General features: G+C 39.7%; 1 protein-coding gene across 1 annotated transcript; it reads left to right on the top strand.

The window, feature by feature from the left end:
• The first annotated feature begins 1,906 nt into the window (after positions 1–1,906).
• On the top strand, positions 1,907–22,628 carry pik3cg (phosphatidylinositol-4,5-bisphosphate 3-kinase, catalytic subunit gamma). The gene is made up of 24 exons (XM_083907282.1): positions 1,907–2,044; positions 3,678–3,894; positions 4,455–4,626; positions 4,724–4,986; positions 6,419–6,505; positions 6,583–6,683; positions 8,688–8,857; positions 8,950–9,137; positions 10,776–10,883; positions 10,997–11,078; positions 11,169–11,580; positions 12,958–13,056; positions 13,135–13,270; positions 14,864–14,929; positions 15,055–15,198; positions 15,283–15,364; positions 16,341–16,444; positions 16,626–16,772; positions 16,958–17,048; positions 17,147–17,277; positions 18,411–18,522; positions 19,153–19,310; positions 20,086–20,167; positions 20,404–22,628. The coding sequence occupies exons 2-24, from the start codon at positions 3,685–3,687 to the stop codon at positions 20,601–20,603; spliced, it is 3,345 nt and encodes a 1,114-aa protein (XP_083763408.1). The 5' UTR covers positions 1,907–2,044; positions 3,678–3,684; the 3' UTR covers positions 20,604–22,628.
• The last annotated feature ends 2,395 nt before the right edge of the window (positions 22,629–25,023 follow it).

The following is a 25,023-nucleotide window of genomic DNA, read 5'->3' as shown; positions in this document are numbered from 1 at the left end:
AAGACAAATAGCCCCTACGCTAAACTGTGAAGAGTCCAGTCTAACAAGCACAACAGGACACTGTTCTGACACTCGTGTCTCCGTGGTCAAACTGTCTGACGCTGAATTTGAACGCCCTCCTTACAAAGGCTTTTACGGTAGAAAAAGAAAAGAAAAGCCTGCGATACAGTCTCAGGCTGATTTGTCAGGACATTAACATCCGGTTTTCAAAATAAAACACCAAGCGCTCCGTATGCCGGAGTGCACGTTTGAAAGCACATCCTTGAATTGGAAATATAATGAACATTCTTATAGCAACAGACCTAATAACTGGACTTTCAACAACGGGATAAAGAGAGTTCTTTCAAAGTTCTGAATAAGAAAGATAAGGTTGTGTTGGGTACAATGATATGATACATTTCAATTTAAAAGTCCCATAGGGTTAACCCGTGTCCTGAACACAACCTAGTCAGTCTTATCCAAAATTAATGGGAAATTTAAGTTATTACACTTTCAATTAAAAAGTGCAAATATGGGACCTTTAATTTTAAATTTCCCTGTTCAGTCAAGCTACCTGATTTGCAGTATGCTAGTAGTCATAGATGTCCTGAACATAACCTAGTTGGTCCTGGTCAGAACTTTTGGACAAGTTTTTTTCAATTAAAAAGTGTGAATAGATTTGTAACTTGCAGCAAAATGTCTGATTTGTGTTATGGTAATAGTCATAGATATCTGTCAGTCAGTCAGTCCCGGGAAATGTATTATTTGTACATCTGAAGTTGATAATTCTTTCGATTATAACGTGCTTTCAAACATGCACTCATATACGGTCCTTTCAGTGTTTATAATTTGAAAACCGGATGTTGCTGTCCTTACAAATCAGCTTGACGCATTGGATCGCAGGTTACCGTAAAGGCCTTTGTAAGAAGGACGTTAAAATTCCGCGTCAGATAGTTTGAGCGAAGTGAAGTTTCAGCCAAGTCAAATACACTTATTTGTGTATGGAATCCGTAGAATATCCAACTATACACAACAAAGTGTAATTAATTGAATAGTTTTCCAGTGGATAGAAAAATGAAAGCCTTCACAAAAAAAATAATTGAGTAGTGAGTAATGTGTGGAAAAACATTTAGAAATGACATAAAGATAATACACTAATATGTGAAGACGGCAGCTACGCAGCTTGTCAACATTTTAAAAATATGCCAACTATCTGAGAAAATACCAATATACATTTAGAACACCTTTGTTTTACCAAGGTAATTGATAAAGATTAATAAAATAAACTCAACATTTAAAAGGATTGCTGTGTTTCATCTTCGGTTCACTGCCCTCCAGTGGCCTTAGCGAGAAACTGCAAAATGAATTACTGGCATACGTGCAGTTTTGCTGACAGAATCATTAAAAACAAGACGTCCAACAATTATAACTATAACGAATAATTATAATAAAAAATAAAGTATTTGTACGAACATAAGAAATTGTAAAGGACACGTTAATAACACATCAAATTAAAGCAAAGCAATTAATACATCAACAAATAGTGATCAGACTAGCTTTGACAACTCACGTGTTCACTGCCCCCCCTAGTGTTCACAGTGCAGCACTACACTAAGAGGCGTCAAGTTAGACAGGATGACGGATCAAGTACGCTCAATACGTCAAAGTAAATTAACAAATGAGCCCTAATACAAATGTAATGTGAATCTGTAGGTGACATAATTGTATTTTACACATACACACTTACACATATACACCATATGTTGCATGTAATGGTTCAGTTTAGTGAACCCCTTCTAAGATAGCTGCTAATGTCTTTTATTTTGAAGAAGAAACCGGATGCGCTTTTGTTGTTCTCACTTGGTAAAGTTTAGCCGGTGGTCTTAACTCTCGTCCTAACAAGAGACGGAGCATTTCCTCTCTGTCAGATTTTTTTTCTTCTTCTAAAAACGAACACTGTTTACTTTTCTTTTTTTTTTTTGCTGTGGTTTCTTCATGTAGCATCAATGCAGAAACACTTATACAGAGTCCTGGGTTTCGTAGCCTTCCGCCTCTGCGTTCACTGGTGAGTTTTACTCAAGTATTTATTTAATTTTTTTTTGTTTTAAACTGACGTCTCTCGGGTTATTATGGCAGCTGTACCGTTACTCTCACCACGCACACACACACACACACACACACACATGCGACCTGGTTCCGCTCTCTGTGCGAGTTTAACACTTGTAATTGTTGTAAAGAACACTTTTGACAGACTTTAAAAACATGACACTGTGTTTGGAGCTTCAGCAGAGTAAAGTTCTGTGTCGAGCTTATTCGCTTCCTGCTTTTCTAAACTTCCTCTGGTTTGAAACACGCTGAAACTCCAGCATTAACCCAAACACATGTGTTTAAAAACGTTCTCACAAAAAAACTTTAATTTAATGTATTTAATGAGTGACTATTTAGTAAATAAATGCTAGTACCGTAGCATTTTTGTACAGAAAAAAAAAGAAAATATATACTGGAAAAAAAATGCTTGGACAAATTTAAATGCTACAAATATTCAGTTGCTAGCAATGTCATAAACGTTCATATTAACTTTATTTTCAAAGGAAGACTTTTTAAAAAAAATGTTTATCTGTTTTATTCTTTTCACTCTATCATTTATTTATGTCAGCTGTGTTACAGAAATCTGTGTGTACGATTAGTCACCTCACTTTTTTAGCTCCGTATCAGCTGACCTGAGTCTATGTTCACTCTGACTCTGCATGTTGACTGACAGCAAAAACTAACATGGATAATTGAATGTACCAAAACTGCAATTCACCATGGCAACAGGTAAATAAAGAGCCACCACTTTTTTTTACTGTGGTGGAGCCACAAAAATGACTGTGTGGCACAGTGGTTAGCAACTTGTATTTTTGTCCACATTATTCAACAGACTTTAATTTAATTTCCTTCATGGACAGTAAAGCACTAAAATCCTTGCGTTTGTTCAATCAAATCTTCAAATATATGTATTTTTATGGAAACACCGACCAGTTAGATGAGTGCGTAGGTCTACAATTTTAACCTCAGTGTGACTCAGTGTGAGACATGATTTTGGTGATTTCTAGTTGCAAAATCACTGGACCAGCTGAAACTGAATGGATTTCTCCATCATATGTGCATTTAAAAAGTATCAAAAACATTATTTTTATTTTAAAGTGATTATGCACTAATACAGACATACGTGTGGTATAGTATGTTCAAAAACTCACCTAAATGTTACACATTGGCCCTTAAAATAAAAGCAATACAATGACATAATAATGATAACTTATAACAGTTGACAAGTATTCTGATGATGGAAATTCAGTATCAAATTTGATCAGTATCAAATGACAATATATAAGGTTCAGAGCATATGTTGTCCCTTTTCTTGTATTTAGCTATATCATGACTTGCCAGCAAGCAGCTTTACATAGATACAGTTACTGTTGCAACTCAGTTCAAGTAAACTCAGTGTTAAGAAATATAACCCGGAAACTCAAACGTCATAGTTTGGTGTCTCAGATTAAAATACTACATTACATTACATTACTGTTTAATGTATTTCTGGCCCATTGTCTCCACTGTAATTCACTGAACTTGCTTTGTATTCTTACATGTACAATCACAGTACATGATTAAGAGTTTCTCTGTCTCATTTTTCCCTTCTGTCTTTTGTCGCCCTAAAGCTAGGCGATGGATGAAGAGCAGATCCAGGTGAGCGACGAAGAGCCTAAAATCCTGCGAGAAGAGAGCCGGAGGAGGAGGAGAAAGAAGGCCATCACGTCGTCCTCGAGCACATCCATGGACCAGATCACTGTCGAGTTCATCCTGCCCACTGTGGCACACGGTGGGAACAGCCCCACTCTGCTGCTGGAGGTCGCTGGAAACTGGACCGTGGAACAGGTCACCTAGTTTTTAGTGTATTATTACAATGGTGGGCCAAGATGACAGCCAGTCATTCTAATAAGTCATTCTAATAAGTCATAAGGCTGCTTTTTCCCAACACTCTATTAAAACGTATGCACAGAGGCTGTAAGGATGTTCAATATAGAGTGTCTTATTCCTTTTTTTCAGCACACAATTTTCACCAACTACATAAACATGCCTGAGCAAAAACTACTACAAATAAAAAATAACAATCGGATAGAATTTGTGAAATTTGGAAATACGTCACATTTCAAAGTTCCCTTGTCTTGTTTTTATGAACAAAAAATTAGAAGAAAAACGGTCTATTTTGTAGCCTGACAATGTGACCTATAAACACACACCCCCAGGATGTCCATATAAGGAGTAATGTGTTATTTACACAGCAATTTACCAAGGATGCACCTGTGAAAAAACACCACAAGACAGATTCTGGGTCAAAAGTCCCACATTTACCCTCTAACTTTAGTGTAAAACAGGCTAAAATGGCTGTAAAACATATTCATTATGTGATATATGATTCATTTTCTGACTCCCAGGTGAAAGCTCAGGTGTGGCTGAAGGCGGTGACTTCAAATGTCTGTCCAGACTTCTACCAGCGCTATTCCCCTGACCACTGCATCCTGCTCTACCAAAAGAAAGGCACCGTGTGTGAGATCTACGACAAGCACCAGGTCTTTCAGACGCTCGACTGCATTCGCTACTGGAGAGGTACTGACTCATGACATGATGTTCTCTCTGTCACTCATGTTGTCAGAAATTGATCTGCTGCTGATCAGCTACATGTCTCTTTGTGTTCCAAACAAAGCGCTGAAAAAGGACGTGGGGCGGATCCAGCTGGTGCCCCGCCCCCAGCCCTCAGACGAGTCTGTGCAGTACCAGCGCTACCTAAACTACCTGATCGGATACGACGTGACGGACGTGAGCAACGTGCACGACGACGAGCTGGAGTTCACCCGCAGGAAGCTGCTGACGCCGCGACGCATCGAGCTGTCCACCCGTGACCCAAGACTCTACTCCATGGACCCGTGGGTTACCTGCAAACCACTGCCTGAACACCTGCTCAGCAAAGTATGTGTAAAATGTTGTCATTTTAAATGACATATACTCACACTGGCCACTTTATTAGGTACAGGGGGACACCTAAAAGGAGCAAGGGGTGGCATCCAGTGTGGTCTTCTGCTGCTGTAGACCACCTGCTTCAAGGTTTGACTCCAAGTATGTGGTTGTGATGAGCCTTTCTATCACATCTAACCAGTCTGGTCATTCAACTCTGACCTCTGGCATCAACAAGGCATTTTCTCCCCGTAAATCCCTGTAGATGAGCAGTTTCTAAAATTATCAGACTGGCAACAACAAATGATGCCAAGTCTTTCTTCTAGAGCTGAAACAATTAATCGATAATTCCTCATTTTGATGCTTAATCTGAATTTCTGTAGGTAACTGACTGATTAGTTAAAGGCGCCATATGTAAGAATGTGGCCAAAAACTGTAACTACACTCAAATTCAAAATACCTTTTAGGGTCTTTTAGGTTTCGTTTTCTCGGTCATTGTAGCTCAGACATAACTGGCAACCCGTAGTTGTTCGGCAGCTGAGACTCTACTGACTGCAATGATTGGTAGATGGTGGTAGGTGGCGCCACATGCCAAAACATGAATCCAAAACATAAACATGATTTGCGGTCCGCAAAAGATTTTTTAAATGTGAATATTTTGGCTGTACTGTTCTTGTTGGTGAGTTCAGTATGTTATATGGATATTATTCCTGAGTCTCTTTGACATATTATTATATGGCCAGTTGCTTTAGATTTATTACATAATGCACCTTTAACAAGTACATCAACAGATCTATCTAATAAAATGGCGGTGAGTGTACATTTTCAGTGCCTTTTTTATTAAATGGCACATATTGTTTGCTGGTAAAAACGTATGGCACGTTTCCATGACGACTGACTGGAAAAAGAAGCGCATGAAGTCATGTTTACGTGCTGCGACGTGCCCATTACCTGCATTAGCTCCTTTTAGCGCCGTTAGCGCGCCTACAGTCAAACTGGAGCTGTTTATTTAAGGAAAAGAGCAGCGCTACAAATAACCAGTGTACCTGTGTACTGCGTATGTGTGCCTCTGTTTTTAAAGTTTATCATTACTTTACAGACTCATTTTAACAATCCGGAGTAACGTAAACTGTAAACGACGTCACACGTTGACGCCGTTAAACGCTGTTGACGCGTTAACGCTTGACAGCACTAAAAACTGCTGTCAAACTCTAATTGAAAAGCTTTTGCGTGTTGCGTTGGAGTAGGTGTTTGTGAACGTCGGAGCGGACCACAGAAACGTTGACCGATGGGTGCCACCTCATCACGGGCTTCCCATCTGGCCCCACCAGGAACTTCTCAAAATTCCACATTTTATCAGTGATAAGATCACTGATAAAATATTTTATCACTGTATTCTTTACTCATGCATTTCTTAATTTTTCATTTATCTTCCATACTTTCTCAGGTCAGTAACAGTCACATCCTGGTGGTGATTCACATCACAACAGCGAGTCAGACCATCAAGGTCTCCCTCGACGACGCACCAGCACAGGTGGGACAAATGTTAGCAATGCTCGCTACTCACTGTATCGTAGTTTCTTATTCTCTGTTGCTTTTTCTTCTGTTCAGGTACTCGTCAGCTTTTTTGCCAAGATGGCAAACAAAAGAGTTTTGCTGGGCATCCCTGAGGACATGTGTGAGGCGGACTATGTGCTACGTGTGTGTGGCAGGTAAGACACCTGCAGTCATACCTGAGCTGCTCAAACATGGAGCGTAATCGGAGAGTAAAAGAGTATCAGAAAAGATGATGATGTTTTTGAGCACAGGTCACTCATAAGGACACAGATGTCTTCCCATCTGGACCTGGAAATATTTTGATAAATAACTGACTTTCGGGAACCAGAGGTCTGGGGAAGTGCAGATCAATTACATGCACTGTAAACTGTTGCTTGACACCACTCAGTGAATTCAAATGAGAATATTGACCAATGGGCCTAACATGGTGGGGCGGTGGCTAGTATTGTTGCCGTTTAGCAAACATTAGCAGGTTTGAGGTCTGATTGGCACTCCTCTATAGAATTTGCATGTTTATGGTCAATTTAGAGTGTCCGACACAAGTGTGAATCTTGTGTGATTGAATCAAAACTTTAATTTCCCTTTTGTTCTACTTAAAGGTCACATAGAGTGGTCCTGTTAGTTATGGAGGTCCACTTACATACATTAAGTTGTTTTTATGGTCAAAAACCCCCTAGTTGCTGTAAACGAGCTGATATGAATCCTCTTTTCTGACGGTGTTTCCCAGCCGCGAGACTTGAGACTCAAATCTCTCAACCCGGAAGTGACATATCAGCACACCCGCTGTCAGAAGCGCAGCTCCCCCCTCTGGAACGGTGGTTGCACTGCTACTCATTATCAAAACGTTGTTTTAAAGGTCACATAGAGTGGTCCTGTTGCACATATATGTGAGTTATGGAGGTCTACTTACATATATTAAGTTGTTTTTATGGTCAAAATCCTCCTAGTTGATGTAAACGAGCCGATTGAAATCTGTCCTTTTCGAATCGCTTGTCAGTCGCGCTATTTCAGCAATAAATCTCGCCCGAGAAGACAGAGTGTGTTGTGATTGGCCAGCCAGCGTAGAGCCTTCCCACCTGTGTTGTGATTGGCCAGGTATCTGGAAGTGACGTAATCTATCACGTCAGCTCTCAGAAGCGCAGCTCCTTCTCTGGAACGGTGGATGCACTGCTCCTCATTATCAAAACATTGTTTTAACAGTGTTTAAAAATAGCTTCTTCACGACTCCCCGCCGCAGTCCCTTTATGACTTTAAACCGGAGTCAGACCCAGAGTCAGAAGACACTGTTGCTCGTGAAACACCTCCACAACGGACGTTATTCTTCTTCTGCGGTTCAATGTACGCAACCAGATGTGCCCGGACTACCGCCCGGAGCAGGGCGATCGGTTGTTCAGGAGAACCGCTGCTTACGTAACGTTAACGGGATTTTCAGTGATCTCGTTGAGCCCCGAGATTACAATAAAACACAACTTTCTCAGCAATGGCTGAACTGTTTGTTTCGAACCGTCAGGCTTCATAAACAAGGTAATGACGCAGATACACACTAAAAAAAACAGCGATAATAGGAACTTCCGTTCTAGTTCCGCTTTAACTTCTTCACGACTCCCCGCCACAGTCCCTTTTATGACTTTGACCCAGAGTCAGACCCAGAGTCAGAAGACACTGTAGCTCGTGATACACCTCCACAACGGACGTTATTCTTCTTCTGTGGTTCAATGTACGCAACCGGATGTGCCCGGACTAGTGCCCGGAGCAGGACGATCGGCTGTTCCGGAGAACCGCTGTTTACGTAACTATAACGGGATTTTCAGAGATCTCGCTGAGCCCGAGATTACAATAAAACACAGCGTTCTCAGCAATGGCTCAACTGTTTGTTTAGAACCTTCAGGGCTTCATAAACAAGGTAAGGGCGCAGATACACACTAAAAAACAGCGTTAATTGGAACTTCCAGTCTAGTTACGCTTTAATTCAATAAAAATAAGCAGTAAGTAAACAAAAATGACACCAAAAAAACACCAAAGTAGGACATATATATATTGGTGGTGTGGGGAGATACACAAGTTAGTTAGGGGGTTAGAAGGTAGATGGTTCTAAGCAGATGATCATTATACATTAAAGTTTTAAACTCTGAAAGTAGTAAACGAATGTGCTCACACAGGGAGGAGTACCTGTACGGGGATAAACCACTGCAGAACTTCAACTGGATCCGTCAGTGTCTGAAGAATGGTGAAGAGATCCACCTGGTCCTAGAGAAGCCACCTGATCCTCAACTGGATCTGGTCCAGAAGGAGGACTGGGCACAGGTGGATGACTGTACCGGAGTTGCAGGTAACAGCTGGAACCGATTGGGATGTTTTTTAGTGATGTACGACACCTATTATATCTCAAGTTTTAATGACATGGCCAATTTGCTTCACCAGGAACCCATGAGCAGCTGACCATCGATGAGAAAGACCACGAGCGAGTGTTCACCATCTCCATGTGGGACTGCAACAGGAAGTTCAGGGTGAAAGTGCTTGGTATCGACATCCCATCGCTGCCCAAAATCCCGGAGTTTATTGTCTTCATTGAGGCCAGCATCTTCCATGGCCAGCAGCTTCTAGCTCAGGTAAGAAAACGTGCAGTACAATTGAAAAACACAGAACACAATCATTAGCAACACAATGGCAGCTCCTTGTTGAATTAATTTAAACCCACTGCAACCCACTGTTTATAACTCATGTTAAAAAAAATCTATTTGTTAACTAGTCAGTCTCTTGTGTGAGAAACGTTTACATTAGCAGTAGCTTAATGTAGCTGTGATACAGCTTCAGGAGAGTCAACAGCAAACAGCAAGGCTGATGTCAGAGACGGAACATTTAAAATAGTTGCACTGCTGATTCTATTCTGTGACTCATGTGTGGAGGTCATTCAAATCTTTTGGTAGATGGTCAGACTCCACCACTAATTATGCAACAGTTTAAAAAAAAAAAAAAGACAGAATAGTACACTTAAAGATTACATTTCATAGAATGTAGTTCACCACAATGTTACAATTGAACAATTTAAGGAGTGCAATCTGGCTAAATAAAATCAAAGATATGTAACACGTGAAACAGAGTAAAATTGATCCAAATATTGCTGTCAGTGAAGTTCTATGGTGTTTGCGCAATGACATGAGTCACTTAAGACTCAGGCTCTGACATGAAGGAGAAACTTTTACCACAACACTTTATCCAATTAGAAGCCAGAACTCCTCAAAGATGTGGTCTTGTTTATTTAGCAGACAAATGCCATTACTGACAGCAGCTTTAGAAAAAAATCAATAAACAATAAACCTCATACTGTAAGACGCATTGAAATGAGACAGTTTGTCAGCTATAATAACAATACAAATATATTTTTGCATATTTGAAATTGATTGAAACATTCTGGCAAGTTTATATCTTTAAAATCATAACCAGTATAAAGAATTTGCTGTTTTTTTGAAAGGTCCAGTGTCTCATTAGTGACATCAAATGTTGAGCCATGTTTTGACTGAGATCATTACCTTTACGTTGTACCGGTGCGTGAACAACGGACGATAACATCAAATGCGACACAACAGAGCACAATCTAGCAGCTTTTTTTGCTTGGTTTGTGGCTTTTGTCTCAACAAGATGTCAAGCTTTGTATGAGACTAGACTGCAGGCGCAAGGGAGTGATGGTTTTCTGTTGCTCAATCAGCTGACTGTTGTCGGTCTAGCTCCACCCGTACCATACCATTACTCTGATACTCCAAGCGAAGGGTAATGCAAAATGGAAGGGACTCCAAACCCCCTTTGGTAATGCTAATATTCAATTATAATGGTTATTGATCAGTTGATGGTTGTGCCTTTTTTTTATTGAGAAATACAGACGGGTGACTTATTGGAACTGAACGATGAATGTTGTCATCATTAAGCATTTCAAGTTTCCATAGATGTTTTAAAGCTGGTTTATGCATCACAATTTATTGAAGCTGTTCTTCTTTATTTGCATCGTAAGCTTTTATTTCAAAATAATGGCTGATTTGTCCATTTTTGCTATTGTGGACACAAGATGGCTGCCTACTTTAAGGCATGACTTTTGCTTTAAGTACATACAGTGTAGATGTGATATTGTAAACTAAAGTTAAAAACTATAATAAACCCATATAAATGTTACATACTGGACCTTTAAATAACCACACAGAGCCATCTTTGACCATCACTGACAGCAGAGTTTAACTCTGAATTTAACATTTCAGGAGAGGACGACCTCTAAAACCTTCAATGAGGAAGTGCTGTGGAACTGCTGGCTGGAGTTTAACATTAAAATCAAGGACCTGCCTAAAGGTGCACGCCTCAACCTCCAGGTAAACTCTGACAATTCGTTCAACGTTGCCGTAAATAGCATACTCGGTTTCTTCATGTTCGGGTGCAGGAGACATGGTCGAATTCATTTAGCTTGACTTATCTACTCTTCCAGGTGGTATGTGGGAAACAACCTCAGACACCAAACACCAAAGGAAGCTCCTACCAGGACAGTCCAGGAGGAGGCAGCCACGATGGTAAGGCCCTCTGACCTGTAGCTCATGCTGACAGTTTACAGAATAAAGGCTGATTACTCTGCGTCTCTCTGTTCTTTGATCACCTTTCAGCAAAGACCAAGAGTCGTCTCCTGTACTATGTCAACCTGCTGCTGATCGACCACCGCTCTCTGCTCCGCCAGGGCGAGTTCATCCTTCACATGTGGAAAATGCCCGAGAAGAGTGACGAGAGCAGCAGCAGCAGCATCAATGCGGACAAGCTCACCTCAGCAACCAACCCAGACAAGGCCTCCTCCATGGCCATCGCCATTTTACTGGACAAGTACTGTTATCCTGTGGTGCTGCCCAAGAGCCGAGACGTGGTGGCAGGGGCCGAGGATGCAGAACGGGGTCAGAGGGAGATGCCGAACCATCTGAAGAAGCAGTTTGGGGCTATTGTGGCGACGGATCCCCTGCATCCACTCAGTCCTGAGGACAAAGAGCTGCTCTGGCACTTCAGGCACGAGTGTATGCGCGACCCCAGGTACTTCTGATTTTATTCAAGACATTGATGTCATATTTGCCCCACTCAGACCTGGTATTAATATCTGTATATCAGTGATACGATTTCTAGCACACCTTAAGTAGAACTGTTCACGTTTGGCATTAAAATGCGTCCTGGAAGCTTCTTCTGTGGCCACATTGGATCTGGTGTCCCCACTGTTTATTTAAATACAGACTACATATCGACTGATATGGTTATTTCAGGGCCGATACCGATTATTAGTAATCAAGGAGGCCGATACCCAATATTTGGTACCGATATTAACTTGCAGTAAAAGTGAAAATATTGGCATATTAATACAAACACCAACACTTAACGTTGTTTAAATGCCTTTAAGCTTTTATTAAGCAGTTTTTCTGATTTGCAACATTACAGCCAATCAGCAGCTTTCAATGCCATAACCCAGTTTTAAATTGATGTCTTATCATCCGTTGGATTAAAAAAAAGAGGCTGATGCTGATTTGCATCAAATATCAGCGCTGATAATTGGCCCGGCCGATAATCGGTCTATCCCTAATACAGACCGAAGTCAATACAGTAAATTGTGTTTGTAATGATTTGTCTGCTGTTTGAGTGGATCAGAGCTCTACTCACACTGTTACTACACAAAAACGTTTTTAACCATTAGAAAAATGAAATTGTATGGCAATCGATGTTAATATTGTGGCAGTACTTGCTAATGTATGAGCTAGGGATAGACCAATAATTGGTCTATCCCTAGCTCATACATTATTGGCCGGGCCGATTATTAGCGCCGGTATTTGGCATTTTGACGCATATTTTCTTAATCAGACGGCCAATAAGAGATCAATTTATTTATTTAAAATTTCAGTTAACTTTATAAGAGATGCTGTTGACCCTGGGAACTCTCTGCACTTTTTGTTTTTGTTTGAACAGTTTTTTTTTTTTTTTAAATAACATTTCAGTAATATTGAAATTTTGAAAAACTTTATTTACTGTAGAGAACTTTTGGGAGCTATTGATTTGTTTAAGTTTTCATTAACTTTTGGCTAAGATAAAAAAAAACAAAAAAACTTTTTCCTTGCAAATCTGAAAAGCTGCTTATGCTTAAAGTCATTTAAACGAAGTGTTCGTGTTTATATTATTCAATATTTTGACGCCAATATTTTCACTTTTACTGCAAATGAATATGGGCTCCAAATACCTGTTACCGGCATCCTTGACTACTAATAATTGGTATTGGTATCGGGCCTGAAAAACCATATTGGTCTACCTCTAGTATAAGCGCTGATTAATGTAAAAACTGGGGAATAAAATGTCCTCAAACCACCTCCAATGTGTTTTTGTGTCTGTGTAATTAAACCAATTTTTCACCCAATTTCCTGCTGCCATCAGAGCGTACCCGAAGCTGCTGGGCTCAGTCAAATGGGGGAAACAGGAGGATGTTCTGGCAACACACCGTCTGCTGGAGCGCAGCAGTGCTTGGGACAGCAGGTGAAAGCTTTTCTAAATGCATCAGTCCACAGCAGATGCAGAGTCCCATCACTAATTCTTTATGTGGTTCTCGTTCAGTGGTCTGGATGTAGGTCTGGCCATGCAGCTGCTGGACTGTCACTACTCTGACGCTCAGGTTCGATCACTCGCGGTCAGGAAGCTGGAGACTCTTGAAGATGACGACGTGCTCAGGTATCTTCTGCAGCTTGTACAGGTGACTCTTTTCAGATGTATTCATCTTTATATCTCAATCATTTAATTGCTCTTTTTGAGAGACAATTTTTTCACAGGCTGCTTCAAAGACGCAGCTCGACACATACATGTTGCGTGTTTATCATCTGATGATGACGATGTGTTTTTTCATATTTGAATCTCTGGGCAACTTTGCATGGACAGTGTGAATTATCAGCTGAGGCCAACAAAGGGCCTTTGGCTCTGATAGGAAAATGACTCGTCCACAGACTGATTATTTCCTCTGATTATTTCCTCTGACACGTGGAGGTTGTTATTCCAGCACATTGTTAAAAATGAATAAAAAGTAGACGTTTATAGAATACTGCAGAAAAATGGTGACAAAGGTATCACACCACTGCATCAGAACATGTGTATTTCTGCCTGTTTGTTCTATGGTAAATGTAGGTCAGACTGTTATCTAAAGACCAATGAAATTAACAGACACAAGTCTCGATGACTTAAAGTTTTATGTCATTCATTTTACAGATATTTATTGTGATTAATTTGTATAAGATAAGTAGTGCTTACAAACTTAATTGGTATAATTAATATTACAGGTTACTAACAACCTTGTACTAGTTTTGAACTCGGGGGTAATATTATGGTCATACCCCTTTATTTTGAATTTAATATCCAATATATTGTTAATAATAAATAATGTCAGTGTGGTATAAATGTGTAAAAACAAAAATCACCAGAAATGATGCGCTGCAACTTCGGAATTTAGAGAAAATATGAAATCTGTAGAAATTAAAGACCTGGGGCCTATGTTTATAAATGTGAGTGTGTATGTGAGTAGTATTTACAAAAAGTTTCATAATTTGTCCAGCAGGTTGTCTCCGGTCGCAACCCTGCGACAGGCGGCAATGGCTGCAGTATAATCTTACCTCAGTCTACCTCGACCGTCAATAATCGCCATAAAAATTGATTTTGCCAATAAATGGCTCAGATTGTTATTGTTTATTTTTATTTAACCTTTATTTTAACCAGAAAAAGACTCATTGAGATTAAAAAATCTATTTTCAAAGAGTCTGGCGACATTACCAAGGGGCGTAGGTTGTCAGAACAGCACATCTCTCTCGTCTCATCTGTAACTCACAGTGAGGTTTCTGCTCGGCTGTGATTCGTTCACTGATGCTCGAAAAAAAAAAAAACCAAGAAACTGCTCACTTTCACTCTCGCTCTCCTCTCGCACACACGTACACAAGAGTGTGTAGGTTTGCATATGGACGATGGGGACATGTCCCTACCGATAGAAAGCCAAGTGTCCCTACCAGTATGTAGAGACGTGTGCGAGTGTGTGAATGTTGTGAGAGGAGAGCGAAAGAGTAAAAGATTTACTGGTCCAAATATGAAATTACTATTCACACCCACATTATCAACATAGGGCCCAGGTTGAAAAATACTGGAATTCCCCTTTAAGTTTTTAATAGTATACCGGCTTCTATTCAGATTGGCCACAGTGTGGATGCATCCAAAGGGTTTTTTAAATAGGTTTGTGTTTTGTCTGGCTGTGTCAGTATATTTATATTTGCATGTACTAATTAAACCTTTCTTTGTGTGTTTCCTGCAGGCGGTCAAGTTTGAGCCCTACCATGACAGTTCTCTGGTGAGGTTCCTGCTGAAGAGAGCCCTGAGGGTAAGCATGACCGACATCTTTGCGTGCATCTTTTCATGTTGACTTGCACTAGTTGTGTGTGTGTGTGTGTGTGTGTGTATGTATATATATATAACATTACAATTAATGTATTCTTCTCTCCACAGAGTAAGCGTATCGGTCATTTTCTCTTCTGGTTCCTGCGCAGCGAGATCGCTCAGTCTATGCACTACCAGCAGAGGTATGCTGTGCTGCTGGAGGCCTACCTCAGAGGCTGCGGGGAGGCCATGCTGCAGGACTACAGGAAACAGGTGTGACACACGCACACACCACACTTTGTACACAACAACAAACTAAAAGAATAATAATAATGGGAAAAAAACGATGCTCCTTAGGTGGAGATGACGGAGGCTCTGCAGAAAGTCACCCGTGAGATGAAGGCGATGTCTGCGGACAAATATGACATCACTGCACAAGGTTAGGAGGAAAGAGTTGACTTTCAGGTCCCACTTTAGCGCTTTCCCACAGTAAAAATAGAAATGTTTTGTATTTTTCTTCATCACATTATCGTCATGTGTATATAGTACATTTTGCGTATTTGTTTCTGTTGAATCATACATAATTAAAGGAGTAAAGGAGTATGTATGTTTTTGTGGTCCACTTCAGTCCAAGTACAGGAGATAAAACACGCGATGTTGACTTCCGCGCTCATTGGGACGTCACAATGAGACATTCCTGGAATTGTTTGTCCCTAAAACACGCGAGAGTGCAGGCGAGGGCAAGTATACGGAAAAGTAGAAGTCCGCGAAGTGTTCTACTATTCTTGGCTGCACTGAGCAGCACAGACTTCTACACAAACTAGCCTCAGAGGATTTGCGTGTCCAGTGGATACATTTTATATATGATGGCAATGTGGCGATGCAAGTCGCAAAATAATTGCTTTTCCGAATGCTAACTGCTGTTAGCTGCCGGAGCCTCAGTGACGCTGACGTAGTTTCCTGTGTCTCATTTGCATTTAAAGAGACAGGCACTCAAAACCGAGCGTTCTGAACAGGGCTGTTTTGGCAGGGTGATTGAACTGCTGTGGTGCTTCATCCGACATGTTCATTAGGACACCAGGGAACTAGGTTAACTTGTAGAAATAGGGTAATATATGTCTACTTTAAAATTAACACCATAAGTTGTTTTCTATCATGAAGTTCTAGCAAAACTGTTCAGTGTTTTGAATTCTGGACATACAGAAAAACCCCCACTATCATTTTTTCCTTGCACATTTTTTCTGTTTAGACTCCTGCTGCTATAGCTACTACATTTCACCATCCACCACAAACTTTTTATTTTGATCTGCATTGTATGTTGTCGTTCAGTAGTCGCAGTATCTGTTTCAAATGTAATACATCCTCAGGAAGTGAAACTAAATGTATTTGTGTGTGTGTGTGTGTGTGTGTGTCAGTGGTGTTTCAGTTACGTCAGAAGCTGGAGACCATGTTGTCCTCTGGCCTGCCAGAGAGTTTCAGGGTCCCCTATGACCCTGGATTGAGAGCTGGAGCACTTTTGGTGAGGGGACAAACACACACTTACTGACGTTACACTTATTATTTCTCAATATCCTGATTACAATCAAATATATAAAGCCACTTTTGTGTAAGTGTGAAATAAACGATAAAAGACTACCGTGATCAGAATAATACCCGACAGCACATCACTGTCGTTTCACAATAAATGTCTGTGCTCACAGATTGAACAGTGCAAAGTGATGGCATCGAAGAAGAAGCCACTGTGGCTGCAGTTTAAAAGGGCCGACCCCACCACTCTGTCCAAAGACCCCATCGGCATTATCTTCAAAGACGGGGATGACCTCAGACAGGACATGCTCATCCTGCAGGCGAGTAGTAACAACAACAACAACAACAACAACAACAACAACAACAACAACAACAACAACAACAACAACAACAACAACAACAACAACAACAACAACAACAACAACAACAACAACAACAGCACATTAGTCAACCACATGATTGAGAAAAGTCTCTTATTCTGTGGTTTCCTCTGGTGTCGCTGTAGATTCTGCTGATCATGGAGTCAATCTGGGAGACTGAGTCACTGGATCTGTGCTTGTCACCGTACGGCTGCATTTCCACTGGAAACAGAATAGGTCGGTCAAACAAACAAACAAACTGGTCAGGTTTATTTAAGAATCAAGCAAAGTGCACTATTGCATTGTGTGATATTCTCTCATCTTTATTTCTGTAGGAATGATCGAGATCGTAAAGGATGCCACCACCATTGCTAACATCCAACAGAGTGTTGTCGGGAGTACGGGCGCTTTTAAAGATGAAATCCTCTACCAGTGGCTGCGGGAAAAGTGTGTCAGCGAGGACAAGGTACGACAACTTAGCAAAGGATGCAGCCTTTGATATAGCGTTTAAAGGTCTCATATTATACCCTATTTCTCCAAGATAACCTAGTTCCCTGGTGTCCTAATGAACATGTCTGTGACGTGCTTTGGTAAAAAATACCTTAAGGATGAAGCACCACAGCAGTTCAATCACCCTGTTAAAACAGCCCTGTTCAGAACGCTCTGTTTAGTCGTAGCTCTTAAAAAAACAAAAACAAAAAAAACAAAACTTAAGGGAATCAGTCACAGAGGCTACTGGGAGCTAACAGCAGTTAGTATTTGGAAAAGTGATGATTTGCAGGCTCTAGCAGGCACATTGATGTTATATATACCATGTATCCACTGGACAGATAAATCCTCTGCGGCTGGAAGTTTGTGTAGAACTCTGTGCTGCACTGTGGAGCCTTGAATAGAACTTTTTGCAGACTGGTTTTCAGATACCGGTGCCTAGCCAGCACTCTCGTGTGTTTTACGGACAAAGTGGAGCTCCACGATACAACAATTCCAAGATTTTAGCGCATTGTGACGTCCCAATTAGTGCGGAAGTCAACATCGCGTGTTTTATCTCCTGTACTTAGACTGAGGAGGACCACAAAAACATGACTGAGTCATCTTTTTTCACACTTTGCCGACTGATAGGACCTCCAGAGTCCCAAATATAATCATTTAAATGATTAAAAAGTTGATTTTGCATAGTATGGAACCTTTAATGGATTAAATGTGCTGATGGAGCACAATGGTTGTAGCGCTCGCTCAGTTTGTCAGACATTTGAGGAAGTATCAGTGCAGCAGACTGGAAGGAAGCAACCCTCAATGTGTTTCCTGTTGCCATAATAATCACACATGCACATGCGCTCACACACAAACACACACACAACACCTGCACCAAATCTTTTCCTCTTTTGTTTGATTGTTCCTGCTCTGTTTTTAAAAATATACTGTATTTTTTTTATCACATCATCCTAAAGATAATTCTTTGTGTTTTGTTACATAGCTTTTACAGTGAAAGATTAACTCAAATATTCACAAAGCTGGGAGCTGTTGTACAGTTGCCTCTCCTTAGACGTGACCCTAAAAAGGAAGCTGCATGTTTGTTTCCCCCCTCCTCTTTCTCTGTAGTTCCAGCAGGCTGTGGAGAGGTTTCTCTATTCCTGTGGTGGATACTGTGTGGCCACATACGTCCTGGGAATCGGGGATCGCCACAATGACAACATCATGATCACCGAGTCTGGTAATGTCACACTGTCACATTACAACCTCAACGGTCTCTCCTTTATACGTCTTGTTAGGCAACAAAGTTAAATCCTCGTTAAAATAGAAGTGACTTAATTAGAGCTTAAACAATTAATTATTAATCGATTACTAAATGAATTACATGTTTAAAACAAGATTTCTGATGGTTTTAGCTTCTAAAATGTGAATATTTTCTTCATTTCGTTGATCCATATAATCAGAAATCATTAAAACTGAGTCATTTTGGTTTGTGGACAAAACAAGACATTCTAGAACATCGTCATTTCCAGGTTTGACAAACACTGATCAACGTTTCTTTGAACATGTTATGGACCAAACTATTGATTGAGAAAATAATCGACAGATTAATCGATTACGAAAATAAACGTTAGTTGCACCTCCAGAGTTGATATCGTCAACCCTCTGGAACAATCCTCCTCAATGTGTTTCTTTCTTCCCCAATATAAACATGAAAATGTAATTAAACTGCCATATTCTCCTTGTTTTACAGTAACACATTGCTTCCATTATGCTATGAATTATGCATTTATTTAAACATGGAGCTCAGGAAAATCAAAACAACTACGTAAGGAAACGCTGAAAACTTGTCTGCTTTGTGTTCCTGCAGGGAATCTCTTCCACATCGACTTTGGTCACATCCTGGGGAATTATAAGAGCTTCATGGGAATCAGTAAGGAGTGGGTTCCCTTCGTGCTCACTCCGGACTTCCTGTACGTCATGGGAACGTCGGGAAAGAAAAGCAGCCCCCACTTCCAGAAATTCCAGGTGCAAAAAAATAAATAAAAATGTTTTGTTTGATTGCGACAAAATGGAGCTTTAACACTGACTATGTGAAGACAGAACCATTGTTGCTGCTTTACTGCTAATGCTAATATGTACATGTAGTTCAGAGGTCTCAACAAATGCCACATGTAGCAACCCAGTCAATTTCTGAGTGTTTTTTTTTATTTATTAATAGATTAATTTTGCATCATAAATATTTTAATATTGTGAACTATTTGCCGTTTAATATTAACCCTAGAACACTATCGCTCAAATTCAAAACACCATCACTAACACCAGGTGATTTTTACCCGAGATAATAAATACACCCAATAAAAAGTACTTGTCATCAAAATATATCAAAACATGACAATACATGACAAATTTGAGTAGTGTTCTTTTATTTTGAACTTTGTCATGTCTAACAAAATGAAAGAAAAGCATCATGAGGGGACCATATGAAAATGCTCCAAAATGACTGGAAAATTAGGAATTTGGGAACAAAAAATGTCTAAAAATGTCTTTCCATGAAAATCACATAACTGTATTTGCTCGGGTAAACCACCCAGCAATGGTGTTCTAGAGATAGAAGAAACACTTTTATTTTGAAATCATGTGAACATATCATCATTAATCTTATTATTTCGATGTCTTCTTCTCCAAAAGCTGGACTTTTTTTGAGTTTGACTTCCTTTTGTGAACGTAGCTCCGTTTTTTTGCATGTGTGCGCGTTCATGATGTCGTACGTGTGTTTATTGTCTTTACATATCTTTCTCAGGACGTGTGTGTGAAAGCTTATCTCGCACTTCGGCATCACACTAACCTGCTCATCATCCTCTTCTCCATGATGCTCATGACTGGTATGACACAACGTGTTTGTGATTATTGTCCTTTTACAGCCGATTGTGATTAAATATTATTAAATTAATCATTCTTTTTTTTTTAGTTACTTTTAATGTCTGCACCGGAAACGAGTAATACTATTACTTTAATAATTTTTCACATATTAAACAAGAAAAAAAAAAACCCTAAAACATTCTGACTGACTCTCACTTCTCAATGGAATAATACTCTGTGATATTTCGGTCATTCGCAGGAATGCCCCAGCTCACCAGTAAAGAGGACATCGAGTACATCCGTGAGGCGCTCACTGTCGGCCGCAACGAAGAAGAGGCCCAGCGCCACCTCCTGGACCAGATAGAGATATGCAGGGAGAAAGGTTGGATGGTTCAAATCAACTGGTTTGTTCACCTGGTGCTGGGGATCAAGCAGGGTGTAGATAAAAGGTCCACTTAGTACAAGTGAGGAAAGATAAAAGATGAGATGTTGTTGTCTGTGAGATTGACTGGGAAAAACAAAGACAACTGTGAGGATTTTAACTTGTGACATTGCACATAATATAATATATCGTGGTGAATTAACACGAAACATCCTGGTAGTAATAGTAATTACACGTCCTCATAAAATAGTATAATAGCAATGGAGTTTTCATTCTAGTGCTTTGACCAAGTCCAGCATACGCATCACTTTTTAATTTTTAATTTGCTCGACTGAAAATGACTCATCATGTTTCCAAAGTCGAATTAAATCTATAAAGTATATAATTTAAATAACAGATTGTATGATTCAGACTGTAGTATGTGTACTCAGCATATCAAAGTATTTTTTTATATATTACTGAGGAAAAAGATCTCACACTTCTTCCTCTTTTTCTCCAATTCAATATCATTTTCTACTGACGCAGCATCTTTTGAAAAATGGTACAGGTGATTGTGTTTGTTCCATTCTTACGGAGGAGAAAACAAACGATTGTTCGATTGATCAATAAAAAGGGTCAGACTGTTACTTTTTAAAAAATATTAAAGCGTCAAATTCTACTGTTGTTACTAGCGATCTTTTTCGTTTCGAGTTTTGCGCACTGGCTGTTGACGGAGGCTTTGTGCGTGTATTTAAAAACAGGTGCTAGTCAAATTTTGACGTGTTAAATTTGAAGAAAAAATATGCTAATATAGAACTGCTGTAGAGGGCAGTTGAAAGGCTACAGTGACAAACTGCACGTGCTGGTCAGTGCCGAGGTCACTTCTTATCAGTCAATGGAAGAAATCTCTCAAACTGGGTTTTTTATTTCGCACAAATAAACACACGTATTAACAAACAACGTCTTAATGAACTCGCATCAAGTTCCATGTGAAACCAGAGCTGAGACAGTTTAAGTCTGTGTTGAACATCGTAGACTGTGGATTTTCCATTTTTTAATGATGACTTTTGTGCCTGTAAATATTCTTAATCTCTAGGGAAATAATGTAATAGTTACATAATAGTTTTTCTGCAAAGTTGTGTCAGAAAATTAAAGCTATTTGCAATAAGTCCTTATCGTATGTCAGAAAACTTACATCAGGTTTGCTTTTTATTTCTTGATTTTTTTCCCCCCTGTTTCACTCTAATTGAATGAATAATATAAACTGTGATAAGCAACTTTGACCAGAAGATGGAGCAGAACAACACCGCAAACCTTTTCTCCATCAATGATGACACCAAATCAATCAATCTCATCCTCTCTTCCTCCCTCACTTCCTTTCAATTACACTTCTTCTTTTTATTAGTTTTTCTTCCTCTGTCTCATCACAGTATCACACACAGCAGTACGAGTGGGTGTGTGCACCTATAGCTCTCTTTGATGAATGGACACCAGCTGATGTAAAGTGTATTGACAGTCTAAATGGATTATAGATGGATAAGCCTCTTCATTCCCTGCAGCTCTGCAGCGTCTCTCTTTCTTTACTGTTACTGTAGTGATTGTGATCTTTAAGGATTCATGAACTGTGTAGAAGCAGCATGTCTGACAAGTGATCAGGATGTTTATTCAATAGAGGGCGTAGAAAATGGATTGCAGAGCCTCTCTGTCTGTATATCGTCTCTTTCCTAGCGTTCATTTTGTCGGATGTGATTTTGTTTACCTGCTTTGTTTTTGTGTGTTTAGTTAAGTGCTGCAGTACCGACGAGGACCAGCAGTAGAGGGAAACCTATGTATTCACCACTTCATAGAGGGAACAAATGAACATAAAACAGACAGCAGCAACAGATTTAGTGAGGAAATAACATGTTTTGTTACCACAGAATTCTTTATTAGGGAGTTTTTGGCCAGTGAAAGTAGGTTTGTCTACCCCTTTAAATCAGGGGTTCTCAAAGTTTTGATACCTGAGGTCCAATTTAGGGACCCAACGTTGGACTGAGGGCCAAAAAAATACTGATAAATAAATCCCATTTGTAATAATTTTAATGACCATTTGGAGTTCTACAGTTCTACAGTTTACAATTGGTCTGTATCCAGTAATTTACAATAAACATTTAACAAGCTTAGTAGCTCCTGGATTAAAACCATCAACTGTAATTCATTGCGGGCTGCCAGAAATGTTTCTGCGGGCTGCCATTGGCCCCCGGGCCGCACTTTGAGAACCAATGCTTTAAATAAATGACTGAAAAATACCAGTGACCCTTCAGTTGGCCAATAAAGCTATTCTCTCTCTCTGTGATGTTGTCATACGGCAAACTTTTAGTCAACTTCCTGTCTGTTAATATCCCCCTGTGTCACATCATGAATGATCCCTCATGAAGTGGAGACATCTATTCAACCGACCAAGAGCCAAACCTCATGAGCAGAGAGGTCCGACTCCAGTTCTGGCTCCTGCTTGGATAATGTGTTGTGGGATATACTGGAAAGTTATTCCTATAGATTTACTGTCAGACCTCCAGTTTGATTGACAGCTGGTATTGTCCAATAGGAGCCTGGTTGCAGACTTTGTTTACTGTGTTATGTTTTTCTTCTGTGTAAGTAGCATTGGCGAGCTAAACTGTGTCACGCTAGTATGATGTTATGCTGTTTACGTAGCATATAACGAGAGCGTACCTATGTTCCTGGGTCCTATGTTCCCTGCTTTTCCATAAGGGGTCCAACCCTAACCCGTACCCTTACCCCATAGGGATTGCTATCTGTATGCTTTCGCACGTAATTTTCACCACGCCGTGGTCATGTGACGATGCGATATATCCCCTAACCCTGTCCCTTTCCGTAACCCTACCTGTCACAATAACCATAACAGTAACTGTAAAAGCGAGGTAGAGACCTGAAAAATCTCCGTAATAACTGAGAAACGGAAGATCCCTTTTGGGGGAAAGCGGGGAACATAGTGATGGAAAATATTATGAAGTATTTTGTTTAAATATCCTACTGTTTAATTGTGCTCAATCTAAATTGCTGGAAGGTTTCTGTCAAGCTTTATGCTCGTGCACCACTTCTATACTAGGTAACTGCTATGCTAGTAGCAAGTTCCAGGTTCGAAGCAAAATAACGAAGTAAAATAAAGTGGAGAATCACTGTTTGGATTTCAAATAGTTCAGATAAACTTTACCACCTAGTTTTGTTATGCTAGTCACGTGGTTCCCATAGCTCCACCCAAATGACATTAGTATCTGTGACCGTAAGGTTCTTAGTTGGGTTCATATTTTGCTTCGTCCCACTCAAATCCTTCACACATTTCGTAAGGCGAGGTGGAAACATGGAGGACTTAAGCAATCAGGAGATTCCCAAACAGAGCGTTTGTCTCAGTAGAGCAATGTTCAGATCTCGTGATGCCCAATGACATTCCCTTGCTGCACACAGGAAGTGATTTGTTTCATGTCGCGCACAATTGGACTAGAATAGTGAACACACAAAGAAGTGTTCCACGAAAAGCTTAAAAATCCCAGTTATTCAGCAGCTTGATGGGACAAATGCATCTTTCCCCCTGCACTGCCGCTGTATACAAAAAAAACGCTCCCTCAGAGCCCTCCCAAGTGAAAAAAAAATGTACTTTATTGTATTTCAAATATATTTATATTTCCAATAGTATGTTGAAAATGTACTTACACAAATTGTACTTTTTGTAAATATATAAAAAGTATACTAGCATCACACTTTCACGCAAACACTTTTAATATACTTTAAAATAATTATACTATATTGCACTTGCATATAAATATATTATACTAAAATATACTTGAAGTGAAAGTTATGTGTACTTTCTAAAGTGTACTTATTGGAAATTTGTTTTTACACATATTTTTGATATATTTTAAATTGTATGCTCAAAATTGTCATTGTAACATACACTGAAAGCACAATTCAAAAGTACACGTTTTAATATCAACACTGTAATATTAAGTTTTAGTGTGTTGTGTGTAAAGTACACAGATAGCAATTATTGCAGCTGTTCTGAAATGTTTAATAAGTTTGACAAAAAATATGATACATCTTACACACAAAATGACATTAAACAAAACATTAAATGCACACTTCAAAACTACAGGTACACAAAATGTGTGTCCTGCTGAAAAGCAAGTGGTTTAAAGTTAGTGAAGTGCTACATTATGATTTAACAGATAGCATCACCTATATTGCAATTGTTAAAAGTTTAGTGGCTAAATTATAAGCAAAAAAAGAAGTTCACTCACTGTGTTAACATTGTCACAAGTGTTCAAAAAAGAACATTTAATTGGTATTGTTTAAGGAAGAAAAAGCAGGGCTACTGCAAACAAGATCAATTGAAGAGTGTATGGATCAAAAAGTCGCTGACAGTATTCATGCATATAGGACTGATATGTAGGGGTCAGTTTGGCATTGATGTCTGTAAAGTTTTAGTCTCTTTCAACATTGTTGGGAAGTGGAATGACATACATT

Source organism: Microchirus variegatus, assembly GCF_963457635.1.
Source record: "Microchirus variegatus genome assembly, chromosome: 20".
Classification (NCBI taxonomy): Eukaryota; Metazoa; Chordata; class Actinopteri; order Pleuronectiformes; family Soleidae; genus Microchirus; species Microchirus variegatus.
The sequence above is the reverse complement of the archived record's forward strand: the minus strand, read 5'-3'. Positions and strand labels throughout refer to the sequence as shown.